Source organism: Lithobates pipiens, unplaced genomic scaffold, assembly GCF_037356315.1.
Source record: "Lithobates pipiens isolate NorthernLeopardFrog02 unplaced genomic scaffold, aLitPip1_a1.2 Scaffold_19, whole genome shotgun sequence".
NCBI lineage: Eukaryota > Metazoa > Chordata > Amphibia > Anura > Ranidae > Lithobates > Lithobates pipiens.
This window is the reverse complement of record NW_027507764.1, coordinates 406560868-406578201: the sequence shown is the minus strand read 5'-3', so window position 1 is coordinate 406578201 and position 17334 is coordinate 406560868. Positions and strand designations below refer to the sequence as shown.

The following is a 17334-nucleotide window of genomic DNA, read 5'->3' as shown; positions in this document are numbered from 1 at the left end:
TCCCATCAACAAAGGCATTGAAGATGAAACGTGGCTGGGTCTTTCAGCATGACAATGATCCCAAACACACCACCCGGGCAACAAAGGAGTGGCTTCGTAAGAAGCATTTAAGGTCCTGGAGTGGCCTAGCCAGTCTCCAGATCTCAACCCCATAGAAAACCTTTGGATGGTGTTGAAAGTCCATGTTGCCCAGCGACAGCCCCAAAACATCACTGCTCTAGAGGAGATCTGCATGGAGAAATGAGCCAACATACCAGCAACAGTGTGTGACAACCTAGTGAAGACTTACAGAAAATGTTTGACCTCTGTCATCGCCAACCAAGGATATATAACAAAGTTAGTATTGAGACGAACTTTTGATATTGACCAAATACTTATTTTCCCCCATAATCTGCAAATAAATTCTTTCAAAAATCAGACAATGTGATTGTCTGGATTTGTTTCCACATTCTGTGTCTCATAGTTGAGGTATACTTATGATGACAATTAAAAGGCCTCTCTCATCTTTTTAAGTGGGAGAATTTGCACAATTGGTGGCTGACTAAATACTTTTTTGCCCCACTGTATGTGTGCATGGACACATAGTATAACATGCTAGGGAGTTTACTGGCTGCAGAAAAAAAAAAAAAAAAGACTAACCAAAACCAAAAACAACAGCTGTAAAAACATCCAGTGTGCATGAGGTCTTAAGAGGTTGTGCTGACCTTCTATAATGGTACTAATTGGCATTGCCATCTGCAACTTTTTTTTAAACATTTAAAAAAAAACACTTACCCCAGTAACATTTTATATTCAGTCATGCCTATTGCAGGATAGGCAATATCTGAACCTGAGGTCTTATTAGAAAGGTGTATTTATTTTTCATATACTTCTACCTGTTTAAAGCAATACTGAACACAGATTTTATAATGAGGGCAGTAAGATTTCTTGAAACGTATTAATACATTTTATTCAGACAAGCAGATAAACTTGTATTACAACAGAGCTTTAAACAGCATGATTAAAGACTGCAGCACTCCAGGGAGCACAGGCAGATATGTACATTTACATGAAGACCAATAGTGATGCACCTCACATCTGATCATTTTCAAGTTAAAAAACAAACTTGACTTGAAGTACATGAACTAATGCATTTTCTTTAGGCCATGACCAGCATGAAAACTAATTAGAACAGAGGTACTTAACAGCAATGTTGCCTGCCTAAGTACAGCAATATGCTGCATTTAAGGATTAAAATCAGATTCTAGTGTAGTGTTAGCAGGGAGCCCTTAAGAAAAAAAGGAATGTTACCCTTTTTCTCATATAACACACACCTCCTGAAAGGAAACTAATCATATATGTTAAGAAAATGATGGGGGGGGGATACATTTTTTAATAAAAACCCCTTTGCAAATAATACTGGAAATTTCTACAACGGTAAGGAACAGTGTTCTGGACAAAATTCACTGGGCGCGGTCCGTGGATACTAAAACAGTGCTACTGAATGAGACATGCCACTTTACCTCCCATCCATAATATGGGCTCCAGCATAAGAAAATGTGTTATGGCACAGCACATGTACAGTTCTCCATATGCCATCACTTTAGTACTAGGGACTGCAGTGAGAGATGTAGGAAGTGAACCTCTGGGTTATATCAGGGCAATGTAGGCTACAAGTTTACCCTCTAGTAGATAGAAGTTACTCATCATTGAGTTCAAGTTTGACATTGCAGGAAGACAGAAGATTTAAGGCTTTGGTGGCAATCCTCTGAGAGTTTGTGGTTCCTCCTCCCTACTAATGTAGAACAGGAAAACAAAGGCCCTAGACAACACTGTCTTCGGTTAGGGGTCTAGGTGGCCTTTATTAGTAGGTGGAAGATGCGGTGCTCACGGCATCATCAGCGAGTTTGGTGTTAGCAGGGTGTATACTGGCAAAATACTTCACATCATTATCATAATCCATCTGTAAAGCCACAATTGTCTGCTCCACAGCTTCCTGATGTGAATTGGCAGCAGTCAAAAAGTATTCTGGAAAGAAAAAAACAAAACAAAAAAAACAGTAAATTGTTAGTAATCAAAAATATATTTGAATCTAAAAGTGGTTAATAGAGCAAAAAATACAATACTGTTAATAGTTAGAATTGTTCACAGTATAGATAGGACAGTGACCTCCTTTTTGACACTGTTGAGCTCATTACTCTGTTTTGTTCTCCCACATTTCATTAAAGAAAGCTTCTTTAACCACTTCCCGACCAGACACGGAAGTTTTACTGCGGCAGAATGGCACGGGTGGGTGAAGCAACGTTATGGTCGGCTTAGTTTCAGAACCGATCAGTCTGCAAACGCAGGCCAATGATTTTTGGCCTGGACCTGCTGATCGGTCCTGACGAATGAAATCCTCCCCTGCCTAAGTGTAAACACAGACAGGGGAAGTGATGTCATCCCCCCTCGTGGAACTCTTTTACGTTCCAGAGAGAACATCCAAACGCGAGTTGCACCAACACTACACTCACACCGTACACATAGGCACATATTTCACCCCCTGATCACCGCCCTCCCCCCAGTTAGCCCCCGCACTCCCCGTCAGTGTCACCCAGTGCAGTGTTCATATTTTTCTTTGATCACTGTAATGGTGTCATTTGTGACACTAATCAGCGTTAGGTCTAGGGACCCCCCCCAATAAAGCTTTAACTCCTTGATCACTCCCGTCACCAGTGATCGCCATGTAAGTGTCACGGGTGACAAGCATCAGGGCACCCACTGTATATTACCTAATAAAATGTTTAACTCCCTGATCACCCAACGGGTGATAAGAGTTAGGTTTTAGCATCAATTAGGGTCTGTGTCGCCCCAGGCAGCGTCAGATTAGTTCCAGTAGCGCCAACACCCATGCATGCACCATTAGTAGTATAGTGTCTGAACGGACCAATATCTGATCAGATCTATACTAGCATCCCCAGTAGTTTAGGGTTGCCAAAAACGCAGTGTTAGCGGGATCAGCCCAGATACCTGCTAGCACCTGCATTTAGCCCCTCCACCCAGCCAAGCCTAGCCCATCCAAGTGCAGTATCAATCGATCACTGTCAATTATAAAACACTGAACACATAACTGCAGCATTTGGAGAGTCAGGCTTGATCCCCTCAAACGCTAACAGTTTTTTGGTAGCGTTGGAAGCAGTAGCTGACAGGCGCTCTTTTTTCCTGTGAGTCTCACTAGTGTACCAATAAATTTAGAGGTCAAAATGCCCAATCTAAGGTACACTAGTGAAGAGGCCTACATGTTTCGGAGCATGACAGATGAGCGTGAAGAGGAACTCACCCATCTGTCAGATTCAGGCTCAGAATAGGAACCTGTAGACGGCAGCGGCACCCTGACAGATAGCTCTGACGACGGAGTAGTGATCCCTGCCAAGGTAAGGCGTACCCGACCCCGTTCTGCTGTTGAGGTGCAAGAACCACAGGGCTCTCGTATGGAGCAGAGAGCCAGTACTAGTGCAGCTCATGCTTCTGGTCAACTGGCAAGCACCAGTGGCCTAGTACATCCTAGTCGTATATTCAGCACTGCAGTATCATGTGGTGACATGGCAAGTCCTATAAGTGAGATTTCCAGCTAATGAGGTGGCTAGGCACAACCAGTGTCCTGCAGCCACCAAGAAGAATAACAGAGGTCCGTTGAGCCCATAGTGCCCTTCCTGTTGCATTTGCCAATCCAAATTGGGAGCCCTCCACTTCTGCAGCACCCGTACTTCCGCTATTCATTGGCCAACCCAGAATTCAGGTGGAAACAGTTGATTTTACATCACTTCATTTTTATTTGTTGTTTTTCACGGAAGATCTCTATAGATCTATTGTGGACCAAAGCAATTTGTACGCTGGTCAATTCATCATCGCTAATACCCAGTCCTCTCTTGCCAGAGATTGGAAACCTATTACGGTCTCCGAATTTAAGATCTTCTTGGGCAGAACAAAAAAAAAAAAAAGCGAGTTGCGGTCATATTGGTCCACTGATCATGCTTCTTTCAGAGCAGCACAACTTCTTGTCCCTTCCTCATGGATGGTGAATGCCATAGCATTTTGTGACTGCACCCTGACAGGGAGGCCCCATAGGCAGAGTGACAGGGCGATTTGGCTGGCTCTACTACACTGAAGTTCCAGGATGTTGGGTGGCAAATTATGCTACTCTGACAAACATGTTCCATGAACGGAGAGATTCTCCTGAAAACCTCTCTCAGCCAGGCTGGCATCCATCATCAAGACCTTCCAATTCATCTGAAGAAAGATCTACCAGCATACAGTATCTGAGTGATTATCTACCATTCCAGAGCTGACAGTCTAATGCAGACAGGATATTGAACTAAAGAGCTCTGGAGAAGATCTTGGCATAAGGGACCGAATCAAAGCCTGCAACTATCTTCAGCATCCTCATTCGAGCCCACGGGCCTTTTCAACAACCCTGTAACTGAAAAGACAGGCATTTCTCCTGCAGAAGCGGCACTTTCACCTGAGCCATGTCAAGGACTAAGCCTAAATATGCCTAGACCCTGTCATAACCTAAACTGAATTTTGAACAGCACTCAAATCAAGACTTAGACCAAATGTTCAGCAGACCATAAAGACCTAACCCTCTGAGGTCTTTACTCTCCAAGAAGCAGGTCAGCTAGGTAAACCCAGAGCCAACAACTTTGTAAACACTCTGGGGGCTGGGTCAGGCCAAAAGACAATACCCCAAATTGGTAATCATGATCCTCCACAGCGAAATGCAGAAGAAAAATTGGGAGGCAATAGTAAACTTCCTTGATATCCACCGACACCAGGAAATCTCCCTGACAAAGCAAAGGAATGGACCAACCAGTACCCTCAGAAACTCGACACTCTTGAGGTCCAGATTAGGCTGGAAGTCGCCATTTGGCTTCGGAACCATAACCAGGTTGCAATAGAAGGCATGCTCCTTCACCGTGAAGGATGGATCTGGAGTACTTAGGGTTCCAGTTCTTATAGAACTAGAATGTAGGTTTCTGCTTAGAGTCCAAGGTTTGCTACCTCATTAAGAGGAACTTGTCTTGGATTCTGAAAGCATCAGTTTCTGACCAGTCATCTTCACCTTGTTTAGGGGTTAAAGTATGCTTCTCCCCATATTTAACTTCTGGATGAAGGCAGCCAGGGATGGACCAAAGCGCTTGCCCTCAAAGAGCAGCCTCTCGATTTGCACATTGGAGGGCTGCCTTGCTCCATGCTCTTGGGGAAATTGACAGATGGTGGGACCCCCCCGGAGAATACACTTTTCTCAAACGGGGGCTTGGCAAACTGCCACTGCAGTGCTGTTCCTACCAGAGGACAACACCCTAAAGAGGGACTATACCCTGATTTCTATGCCTTCTTTAAAGGATGTAAATTTGAGCTGGGCACATATCTGCAGTATTTTCTTATTTCTCTTCAAAGACCCAAGTTCTTCTGTTATAAGCATAACTTCTGACACGTTCTCTGTCAACTGATAAAACCAGGCTTTATGTTGTGTCAGGGTGGGTGCTATAAATAGATAAGCATAGAGCTGGTCAACTCACAACACAGCTCTGCATTGGTTCTTCCTATTGCTGCCTATGTGGAGAGGGGGTGTGCCCCTTTCCTCCAAACAGCTGTCTCACAGTGTATGGCAAGAATCCACACGCACTGGTGAATCAGGAACAGAAGATTTTAACAGGACATGCACTTTATAAACCGTATATAAAGCTGAAGACAGCAGATATACATGTAAAACTTATGTAGGAGGATTTGTTTCATCCCTGTGTATCATCTGAAGCTGTTCACTGAGTATATGTGAGGGTGTACATCCAATTTAAAGATCAGGACCTCATCCAACAGGACCATCGAGGTCTTATTCAAGTAAAAAATGGCCAAGTCCACAGCTGGAGAACCTAATTCTTTGTAAAATTTCTCGACCAAGGGTTACTGCTTAGCAAAGAGATTCAGAGGTGAAAACACCTTCTACAGGTAACCCCTAAAACAGCATTCATTCCGTCTTGCAAGTAATGGTGTCGTTGAAAGGATTTAGGAATATGGTAGGAGCCACCAGATCCCAAATCCAGCGACTTTTGGATTAGAGGATTTAAGAAGCGGTAACATAGAGGTCTTTTTGTCTGCAACAGCCCCAGACCTTGAGATTCCTCCAAGGAAGACTCATCTACAGAGGATTACAAAGCCCTGACAGCTTCCTACACCTCCTCATCTTGTGGATTTTCCTCTGGCGCGTCATCCTGCTGCAAAAGGGAAGGAAGGGAAGAAGAGCAGAAGAGAGTTTACACTTGCGTATCAGACCAGTGAACACCTGAGAGCTCCTTTCGCAAGCCAGAAATGGCTGCAGAAAATTCCTCCCTTGACACATAGGAAAGAGGATTGTGCCCCTGAAAAAATGACAATATCCAAGACTGGTTCAGACAGTTACGAATAGTGGTTATGTGGTTCTGCAGGTAAATGGTGGCAATCTCACTCCCATAAAAATGCAACGCTTGGTGGGAGATTACAAGCGTTCATTAAAACCATGAGAAGGTACAGTTTGAGCCAATGCATCAGTATTTCAAGTCTGTCGCTGAAAAAAAGATTACACATATCACTAAAACTGTACATAGTAAGAGAAAACATAAGAGAGCACAGATAGTTATGATGTAGGATTTAAAATTAGAATAGTTAAAATTATATATACAGAGCCTTGTGAAAGTATTCGGCCCCCGTGAACTTTTCAACCTTTTGCCACATTTCAGGCTTCAAACATAAAGATATAAAATTTTAATTTTTTGTGAAGAATCACCAACAAGTGGGACACAATTGTGAAGTGGAACGAAATCTATTGGATAATTTAAACTTTTTTAGCAAATAAAAAAATGAAAAGTGGTCATGCAGTCATCAGTACGTCAACAAGCAGTATAATGTAAAGAAAAAAAATAGGAGAGGCGGGTGCTGTGTCAGTCAGTTTATTACAGAGAAAAGGATTTTACGGTGAGTACAAAAAATCCTATTTTCTCTTATATTCACCGACTGACACAGCTCCTCTCTTAGCCATTGGGACGTCCCCAAGCAGTGCCAAATGAGGGGTGGAAAAACAGCATAAAAGTTCATCCACCATGGTAAATGGGAACTAGTGAAACTTTACCCACACAAAACAGTGCGTGGAAAAAACCCACCACAAAACCAGGTTACACCTCAACAGGAGGGACTACCCTCAACCGCACCAAAAACTGAGGTAACTAACGCAACAGTGCATTAACTTAAAGGTACTGCGTTTTTACCCAAAAAAACAAGAATAAAGGAAAAATTGCATACACAATTGCATCTATACAGCTGCCTGCAAAAATTTACGGCCAAAACAGGCATCAGCCGATGCACTGACGTCTACCTTGTAGAACTTGGTGGACAGACAACCAGGTCGCCGCTTTACACACTTGAGCAACAGCCGCTTGATGTCGCAAGGCCCAAGGCGTTCCGATTGCCCTTGTGGAGTGGGCCAAGACCGGAAAGGGGGGGCACCTGCCCCTTCAAGGCGTAGGCTTGTACTACAATCTGTCTGATCCACCTGGAAATGGTGGCTCGACGAGACCGCCATTCCTTTCTTTGGACCAGCCACCAAAACAAACAGTGAATCTGACTTCCAGAAGGGAGTCGTGGCAGACAAATATACCTTCAGAGCCCGAACCATGTCCAAAGCGTGAAGGGCCACCTCCTTAGGATGTGTTGGCTTAGGACACAGAGATGGAAACACAATGTTCTCATTGATGTGAAACGCCTAAACCACCTTCTGCAGAAGAGACGGTTGGGGACGCAACACCACCTTATCCTTGTGGATAACCAGATAGGGTGACTTGCAGGACAAGGCCGCCAGTTTCAAAACCCTCCTGGCCAATGTGCTGGGCACTAGAAAGACCACTTTCTGGAAAAAAGTCAACGGGAATCTCTCTATTTTCAAAAGGCGGTTTTTGAAGCGCTGATAACACCAGGTTCAGATCCCATGGGGGTAACGGTGGACGCACGGTCGCATCCCTTGAACAAAAGTACTCACTAGAGAGTGAGACGCCAGGGGTCGTTGGGGGAAAAAAAAAAAAAAAAAAAAAAAAAAAAAAAAGACAGCCAAGGCTGATATTTGTCCTTTGATGGCGCTTAACGCCAACTTCTAGTCCACCCCTTGCTGAAGGAACAGCAGGATCCTTGATATAGAAAAGGAGCGGGGATGCCACCCTTTCTCCTCACACAAGGAGATGTAGGCCTTCCAGGTACGATGATATATCTTCCGAGAGGAAGATTTCCGTGCTCTCAACATAGTTGGGATCACCGAGTCCAACAGACCGCGGTTCCTCAAAACCTGGCTCTCAATTGCCATGCCATTAAAGCCAGCGATGGTAAAGCAGGATGGAGAATCGGACCTTGAGACAGAAGATCCTCTCGCAACGGCAGTCGCCAGGGAGTGTCTGCCACCAGACGTACTAGGTCTGCATACCAAGGACGCTGAGGCCAATCTGGGGCAACCAGTATTACTGGAGCAGAAGCAGACGTGTTAACAGTTTTAGTGGAGGAAAGGCGTAGATCAGCTGGTACTGATCCCACAGAGCCACCAGCGCGTCTGACGCGTCTTCCCACGGATCTCTTGTCCTGGACGCGAATCTCAGCACCTTTCCGATTGAGCCGAGAGGCCAGAAGATCCACGTCTGGTGTGCCGCAGTCACAGTAGCCTGAATACCTCCGGATGTGATGTCCATTCTCCTGGGTCCGGCATGTGACGACTCAGATAGTCCGCCTGCCCGTTCTCCACACCCGGGATGTAAATGGCTGACAGGGCTGGTACATGTCGCTCTGCCCACCGAAGTATGCGAGTGACCTCCCGTGCGGCGGCTGAGCTTCTTGTTCCTATTTGGTGATTGACGTATGGCACTGCAGTGGCGTTGTCTGATTGGATCCTGATCGGACGCCCTTTCAGTCTCATCGACCATGTGGAGAGGCATAGGCTGATCGCTGTCAGTTCGAGAAGATTGATCGGCAACTTGGATTCCTCCGTCAACCAGAGGCCCTGAGTCGACTGAACCCCCATCACTCCACCCCAGCCGGATAGGCTGGCATCCGTTGTGATCACTGTCCATTTCAGAGGTAGGAACGACTTCCTGGACTGAAGCACCGGGGACCTCAGCCACCAGATCAGGGAATCCCTGACTAACTGGCTCACCTGGATCTGTCGATCCAGGGACAACGGAGATTTGTCCCACTTTGTCAAAATCTCCTTCTGCAGAACTCTGGTGTGGAACTGGGCATATGGTACTACCTCAAAAAGGAGGCCACCATGAATCCCAAGACTCGCATGCAGAAGCGTAGCGAGGACCGCTTGTGGTTCATCAGCAGTTTTACCATGGCTCTGAGAGTCTGCATCTTGTCTGAAGGGAGAAACACTCTCGCTTCCCTGGAGTCCAGCAGCAAGCCTAGGTACTCCAAACGCTGAGTCAACTTTTTTAGGTTCAACAGCCACCCAAATTCTTGCAGGGTCTGCATGGTGATCGCCACATCCTCTTCTAATTCTGAGGTGGAAGATGCTGTCAGGAGAAGATCGTCTAGGTAACCCGTGATCGCAATCCCACGTTGCCGTAGCAATGCCAACACAGGAGCCAGTACCTTGGTAAGGACTTGGGGGGCTGATGCCAAACCAAAGGAGAGAGCCACAAACTGGTAGTGAGCTTCCCTGACTTCTTGGAAACTACAAACAGGTTTGAGCAGAACCCCTGGAAACGTACCGAGTCAGCGATTCAGCAGGTACCCCGCGATTCAGCAGGTCCCGTGGGCACGAGCATGCTGGAGGGGAAGAATCTGTTTTGCGGCCAAGAGAGGAACTCTATCTTGTAGCCGCAGGAAATCAGATCGCAGACCCATCGGTTGGACGGTTGAGATGACCACCGGGCTGCAAACTCCCGAAGGCGACCCCCCACCAGTCATGGGTGGGGGCAAACCTTCATGCTGTAGCACTTTTGTTCGCAGGCTTGCGTTTCCAGGGATGTTTCTGTCCTTCCGTGGTCGTCCTGTCGGGCTGGGGACATTTTGCCGAAGCTCTGGCCGGACGAAAAAGCAGTTTTTGAGCGGAAAAAGAGGGCCCTTGCCTACGGCGTGGCTCCTTAGCCTTCCTGGCCTGTGGGAGTAGTGTACTCTTATCACCTGTGGCATTTTTAATAATGTCATCTAAAGAGGCTCCAAAGAGCCAGTCGCCAAGGAAGGGAAGATCCGTCAGGGCTTTCTTGGATGCCTGGTCAGCAGACCAGCATTTCAACCAAATCAGGCACCGCAGCACCACTGCTGACAATGAAGCCCTGGATAGCAGGGGAAGAGTATCCAGGGCCGCGTCACAAACGTACTTAAGGCCTTGCACTAGTTGGTCTGCTAGTTCCACGCAGACAGGAGAAAGCCTGTTCTCCCAATTCGTGGTGCAACAGTTTTGCCAACTCTGTGTCTGCGACACAAGTGCGGATGCCAGTACTGGTCGCACGGGTGACCCCACAACTGTAAACAAGGAACGAGCCACTGCCTCGGCCTTCCTGTCTGTGGGATCCTTAAATGCAGGAGTCCCCTCTACCGGCATCATGGTTTTTGTTTAACCTGGATACTGGGGGGTCCACCTCAGGAGCCGACCACTTTTTGAGAAGGCTCTCCTCAAAAGGGTAGCGCACCGCCATGTATTTGGGGACGGAAAAGGTCAGTTGCGGATGACACCATTCCTTCTAAATTAACTTGTCAAAATAATTCAGATACGGGAACACCTTAGGTAAACAAGCTGGATTACGGGACCCAAAAGGGACCGATACATCAGCGGAGGGATCCGCTGGCTCCTGAATCTTCAGGGTATCATGCAAAGCTGTGATAAGTGCTCCAACAAGTGCTTTGTCGCGCAAGGACCCGGACAGGGACTCATCCTCACTGTCCGAACGGTCCTGGTCAGCATCATCTGAAACAGAGCAGGGGTCACCAGCCTCTGCAGGGCCCGAGTCTGCGTCAGAGCTCTCCCTGGAGGACAGGGGGGGGGGGGGGGGGGGGGCAGGGGGCGCTTTTTAGCACCTTTGCGCCCACGCACCGTATCCATCTTGGCAACGAATTGAATTGAGGACTGCCGAGGTGCCCAAAGGCACTGCGTATTCTGCAGGAGAACCGGTTGAGATTGCCTGGATTTCAGGGGAAGAAACACCAGTTTCTGAAGCCATGCTGACCCTACCCTGTCTGCCACCTGAAGGGGACTTAGGACAGTGATGGTCCTACCCTCCTTATTGCTGCTGGCTGAGGGGCTCTTTCCCGCAGGACTCGCCACCCTGAAAGGTTCTGCGCTGTCCAGCAAGTAGTGCCTGTGGTCTGTGTTGGCTCCCAGGTGCAGAAGAATCCGCTCTGTGTCAGTTAAAGCTGCTGTTAATGGTGCTGAAACCGCTCTGCAATGTGCTCAGGCTCAAAGGAAATGGCCGCCCAGCATAAGGACATAAAACACTGGGAAAATGGCCGCCAGAGTACAGGGACACATGCTGTCACTAGAGAAAGCTGAAAAACGTGCTCAGGCTTCTAGAAAATGGCCACCAGCATCTAATATAAGGACAAATCACAGGGAAAAATGGCCGCCGAGACACAGGAGAGCACGCTTTCCCTTGCCCATACCTAAGATGGCCGCTGACACAAACCATGAGGGACAGAGCTAAAAAATGGCAGTGATCAGCGCTGCAAAGACACAGCCAGTCAGCGCAGCCCCCCCCCCCCCACAGGTGAAAGCCCCTGCACATGCCGCTAGTCAGCCACACACAGCATCCCCCACAGGAAGGGGGGGAAGAAAAGGGACAGGGAGAGACGAGAGGGAGGTGAGGGACCCCCGAATCGACCTCCCAGGGAATGCGTAGCTGCTCAGCCCCACCAAGGCAGGGAGAGCTGTACTTACCAGTCCTGAAGAGCTGGGAGACATTCCATTACAGACCCACTCTCTGATCAGTACAGGGTGGCTGCTGACCTCGGCACACTGACGCAGACATCAGTATCCTGGTCATATGTGCGCCTGGAGCATTAAGCTTACCGACCACCTCTGGAGCAGAGGTTTGTCGTGGCCAACCCAGCGCAGAGCTCTGGTCTGCACACGCTCGATGGCCAGGCTGGGGAGACTACAAGGATAAGGGTATCCAGCCTGTCACCCAGCCAGCTGTTGATAGCAGATCACAGGATCTATCATCTTTGCGCAAAAAGCCAAGCTTCTGCAGAAAAAAAAAAAAAAAAAAAAGAAGACGGCCCGATGGTCCCATCAGGGTTCCTAGGTCCTTCTCCTTCACTAGGCAAAATAAAAAACTGATGACTGCAAGGCAGGCTGGGGGGTTGTTACCCAAGGGACCGCCCCCTGGGGGGAACTGGAAAGTTCTGTGTTTTACATAACATGTAATGCCTAGTATTCTACTAAAGGTGGCGTAACAACCCAATGGCTAAGAGAGGAGCTGTGTCAGTCTGTGAATATAAGTGAAAAGGTAGCAGTTTGGATAGGTAGTTAAATATACTGAGTGTAGCGTTGTCTGACATATTAACCACTTCAGCCCCAGATGAATTTACCCCCTTCCTGACCAGAGCACTTTTTGCGATTCGGCACTGCGTCTCTAACTGACAATTGTGCGGTCGTGCGACATTGTACACAAAAAAAAAATTGACGTCTTTTTTCCCACAAATAGAGCTTTCTTTTGGTGGTATTTGATCACCTCTGCGGTTTTTATATTTTGAGCTATAGACAAAAAAAAGCGACAATTTTGAGAAAAAAAAATGCATTTTTTACTTTTTGCTATACCGTATATACTCGAGTATAGGCCGACCCGAATATAAGCCGAGGCCCCCAATTTACCCCCAAAAAAACTGGCAAACTTATTGACTCGTGTATAAGCCGAGGGTGAGACATGCCTGTCCATCCCTGTGTGTGTGTCCGTCCATCCCTGTGTGTCCGTCCATCCCTGTGTGTCCGTCCATCCCTGTGTGTCCGTCCATCCCTGTGTGTCCGTCCATCCCTGTGTGTCCGTCCATCCATCCCTGTGTGTGTGTGTGTCCATCCATCCATCCATCCCTGTGTGTGTGTGTCTCCATCCATCCATCCATCCCTGTGTGTGTGTGTCTCCATCCATCCATCCATCCCTGTGTGTGTGTGTGTCTCCATCCATCCATCCCTGTGTGTGTGTGTCTCCATCCATCCATCCATCCCTGTGTGTGTGTGTCTCCATCCATCCATCCATCCATCCCTGTGTGTGTCTCCATCCATCCGTGTGTGTGTGTGTGTGTGTGTGTGTGTGTGTGTGTGTGTGTGTGTGTGTGTGTGTCCAGCCTACCTTTGTCCCGAGCCTCCGTCCCGTGCCTTGCCTCCTTGCCTCCGTCCCGTGCCTTGCCTTGCATCCGTCCCGTGTCGTGCCTTGCCTTGCCCCCGTCCCGTCCCGTGCCGTGCCTTGCCTTGCCTCCGTCCCGTGCCCTCTTCGTCGGCGGCCATTGTAAAATTCAAAAGCTGCGCCGCCGCCTTCGCCTGTGATAGGCGGAACACTGAATTTCCCAGCAGCCTGTGTTCCGCCTATCACAGACGTCGTATCATCCTCGTCCGTAGTACGAGGATGATACGATGTCCGTGATAGGCGGAACACAGGCTGCTGGGAAATTCAGTGTTCCGCCTATCACAGGCGAAGGCGGAGCCGGAGGCGCGGCTTTTGAATAGAATGGCCGCTGTCTGTCTGCTCGACACGCTGATCGAGCGGGCAGACAGCGATGACTCGAGTATAAGCCGAGGGGGGCACTTTCAGCCTCAAAAAAGAGGCTGAAAATCTCGGCTTATACTCGAGTATATACGGTAATAAACATCCCCCAAAAATATATAAACATTTTTTCCCCTCAGTTTAAGCAGATATGTATTCTCCTACATATTTTTGGTTAAAATAAAAAAATTGCAATAAGAGTATATTGATTGGTTTGCGCAAAAGTTATAGCGTCTACAAAAAAGGGGATTTATAGCATTTTTATTATTTTATTTTTTTCTACTAGTAATGGCAGCGATCTGCAATTTTTATCATGACTGCGACATTATGGCGGACAAATTTGACATATTTTTGGAACCATTGGCATTAATACAGCGATCAGTGCAATTAAAGATGCAATGATTACTGTAAAATTTCACTGGCAGTGAAGGGGTTAACACTAGGGGCGGTGAATGGGTTAACTGTGCTACCTGGGAGGTGATTCTAACTGAAGGGGGAGGGGACTAACTAGAGGTAGTGATGGATCGTGGTTCCTAGTTAATAGTGGCGGCTGGTCCGGAAGCAGTTAAGCTTCACACATTGTGGTTTGTTGTAATAATTGTTGCAAAAATGCACTGTGTTTTAGATGCCATTAACCATAAATGCCAGCCGAATATACCTTTTGCAACTTCAGTGCGATTTGAGATCACAGGAACAATCTCAGCAAGATTCAAAAACACCAACTGTGAATGGAGCCCAATAAAGAAAGTGGAGGTAGACCTATGTTGCAGCAAAATTGTTGTGCCACACAGGTAATTATTGTGTCGCATCAGACAATTTTGCAACAAAATTTATCTTAAAATTTCACTGGATTGGATATCTGAGGTTTCCATTACTCTCTCAAGTTCTCCAAATATCTTCTTTGCCTTTAAAACTCTGCTTCTTCACAAGAGATGCATGTGACAGTTCTGGCAGAGTTGCAACAGATTTATATATACAGGCACCTTACAGAAATGTACATGAATCTGTCACTCCTGCCACATAGTTTAGAGATTTCAAGGTATATGTTTATGCAGTCTTCGAAAACTATAAAAGGAAATCCTTCATGCTTTATATTTATTAAGTATACAAAGTCTTCTAAAGCTGCTGGTAATTCTTAGCTTACCTTTCTCTAACAGTGTTTGCTTTAAGGTCTTTGCGAGGAGAACTCTAACATTTGGTACTCGATCAGAGGCAAGCTGCAGAAGATGAGGCATTAAATGCATAGCAAATTGCTCCATAGGAAGGCAGTCATCTTCTATAAGAGCCTAGAAGAAAAGAAAAAAAAACAACACACTAGAGTATTAATATGTTAAAGTGAAAATTCAACACCTATTATTCTGCAAGTGCCCTGCCTCCTAGGAGCAAAGCATATATTCCACAGTCTGTCATTATACACACTAAAATGGCAACACTAAAGCCTGCATATAATCAAAGTGATTTTAGACCCTCAGTTTTTTCAGCACTTTGAACAGCTCACTTAATCACTTACTGAGTATGCAGCATATTTATCTTTGAATCCTTCCCCCTATTTCAGTTTAACCACTTGAGACCCGTGCTATAGCCGAATGACGGCTACAGCGCGGATCTCCTTTGCCGTGACTACGTCTATTAACGTCGTCCCATGCATGAGCGGCCTGCGCGCTCTGTGATCGGCGAGTCTATGAGACTCGCCTGATCACCGATCCGAGCAAGGGGTCGATCCCGACCCCTTATCACGTGATCAGCTGTCAGCTAATGACAGCTGATCATGTGATACAACGGAGCCGGTAATCGGCTATTATTCCTCCTCACGCTGACAGCGCGAGGAGGAAAAAAAAAGAGCCGATCACCGGCGGCCGTGATAGGGACATCAGTCCCGATCACGGCCAGCCCTGCCAGTGCCCACCTGCCCCCTGCCAGTGCCACATGAATAAAAAATGTGTCCCCCCTGTCAGTGCCACCCAGCAGTGCCCACAGTGCCACCCAGCAGTGCCCACAGTGCCACCCAGCAGTGCCCACGATCTGCCTCAACAAAGGTGCTGCACCCCAGTGCCACATATCTGTGCCCATCAGTGTCATCTACCAGTGCCCATCAGTGCCGCCCAGCAGAGCCACCTATCAGAGCCACCTATCAGAGCCACCTATCAGAGCCACCTATCAGAGCCACCTATCAGAGCCACCTATCAGAGCCCCTTAGTGCCACCCATCTGTGCCACCCATCCATGCCGCCTTAACTGTGCCTATTAGTGCCGCCTTAACTGTGCCTATTAGTGCCGCCTTAACTGTGCCTATTAGTGCCGCCTTAACTGTGCCTATTAGTGCCGCCTTAACTGTGCCTATTAGTGCCGCCTTAACTGTGCCTATCAGCGCCCACCAGTGCAGCCTATCAGCGCCCACCAGTGCAGCCTATCAGCGCCCACCAGTGCAGCCTATCAGCGCCCACCAGTGCAGCCTATCAGCGCCCACCAGTGCAGCCTATCAGCGCCCACCAGTGCAGCCTATCAGCGCCCACCAGTGCAGCCTATCAGTGCAGCCTCATCAGCGCACTTCAATGAAGGAGAAAAATGACCTGTTTGCAAAATTTTATAACAAACTATTAAACATGATTTATTTTAATTTTTTTTGCATCTTTTTTTGTTTGTTTAGCAAAAAATAAAACTCCCAGCTGTAATTAAATACCACCAAAAGAAAGCTCTATTTGTGGGAAAAAAATTATAAAAATTTCATTTGGGTACAGTGTTGTATGCCCGCGCAATTGTCATTCAAAGTGCATCAGCGCTGAAAGCTGAAAATTGGTCTGGGACTGAGGGGGGTTTAAGTGCCCAGTAAGCAAGTGGTTAAGCTGGTGCCATGACTACTGCCCCAGGTATGCTTTTTTAGGGTGGCTCTTTTCTCTTGCAACATCCTATAAAGCCAACCTTGCAGGTAGAGACTAGAGTTGTGTCCCCTTACACTGTGAGAACCCAGAGGAAGACACCCTGCCAAAAAAACAGCCATCAGACTTTATACAGCAGCTGGCTCAAAGCCGAATCCTCGGCTGCTCTAACATCCATCTGATAAAACCTTGTGAAAACCTTGTTAACGTATACACTGAGCCACAGATAACTGACGGCAAAAAACCCAAGGAGATTCCCACGCCCCTTGTAGAATGAGCTCTCACCCTGAAGGGAGGAGCCCTATGTCCACGGAATGCAGTTGTCTCTCTTCCGCCGAACGAGGCCGAGAGAAAAAGGAAGGTAAAACAATGTTCTGATTCAAACGAAGGGCTGACACCACCTTTGGCAATAAGGATGGAATAGGACACACCACCACCTTGTCGTGGTGAAGGACTAAGTATGGTTCCCCTCACAAAAGGGGCGCCAATTCGACACCCTTCTAGCCAAGGTTACATAGTTACATAGTAGGTGAGGTTGAAAAAAGACAAGTCCATCAAGTCCAACCTATGTGTGATTATATGTCAGTACTACCTTGTATATCCCTGTATGTTGTGGTCGTTTAGGTGCTTATCTAATAGTTTCTTGAAACTATCGATGCTCCCCACCAAGACCACCGCCTGTGTAAGGAATTCCACATCCTTGCTGCTCTTACACTAAAGAACCCTCTATGT

General features: G+C 47.2%; 1 protein-coding gene across 4 annotated transcripts in view; it reads right to left on the bottom strand.

Moving 5' to 3' along the window:
* Window positions 1-923: 923 nt before the first annotated feature.
* Window positions 924-17334, bottom strand: part of PPP4R1 (protein phosphatase 4 regulatory subunit 1) — a 159366-nt gene continuing 142955 nt past the window's right edge. For all 4 annotated transcript variants that reach the window (XM_077492449.1, XM_077492450.1, XM_077492451.1 and 1 more), the window contains 2 exons: window positions 14872-15013; window positions 924-2007 (listed from right to left, as the gene is read on the bottom strand). In XM_077492449.1, the coding sequence (XP_077348575.1) occupies window positions 1844-2007; window positions 14872-15013 (306 nt within the window). In that variant the 3' untranslated portion in view covers window positions 924-1843. The remainder of the gene's footprint in view (window positions 2008-14871; window positions 15014-17334) is intronic.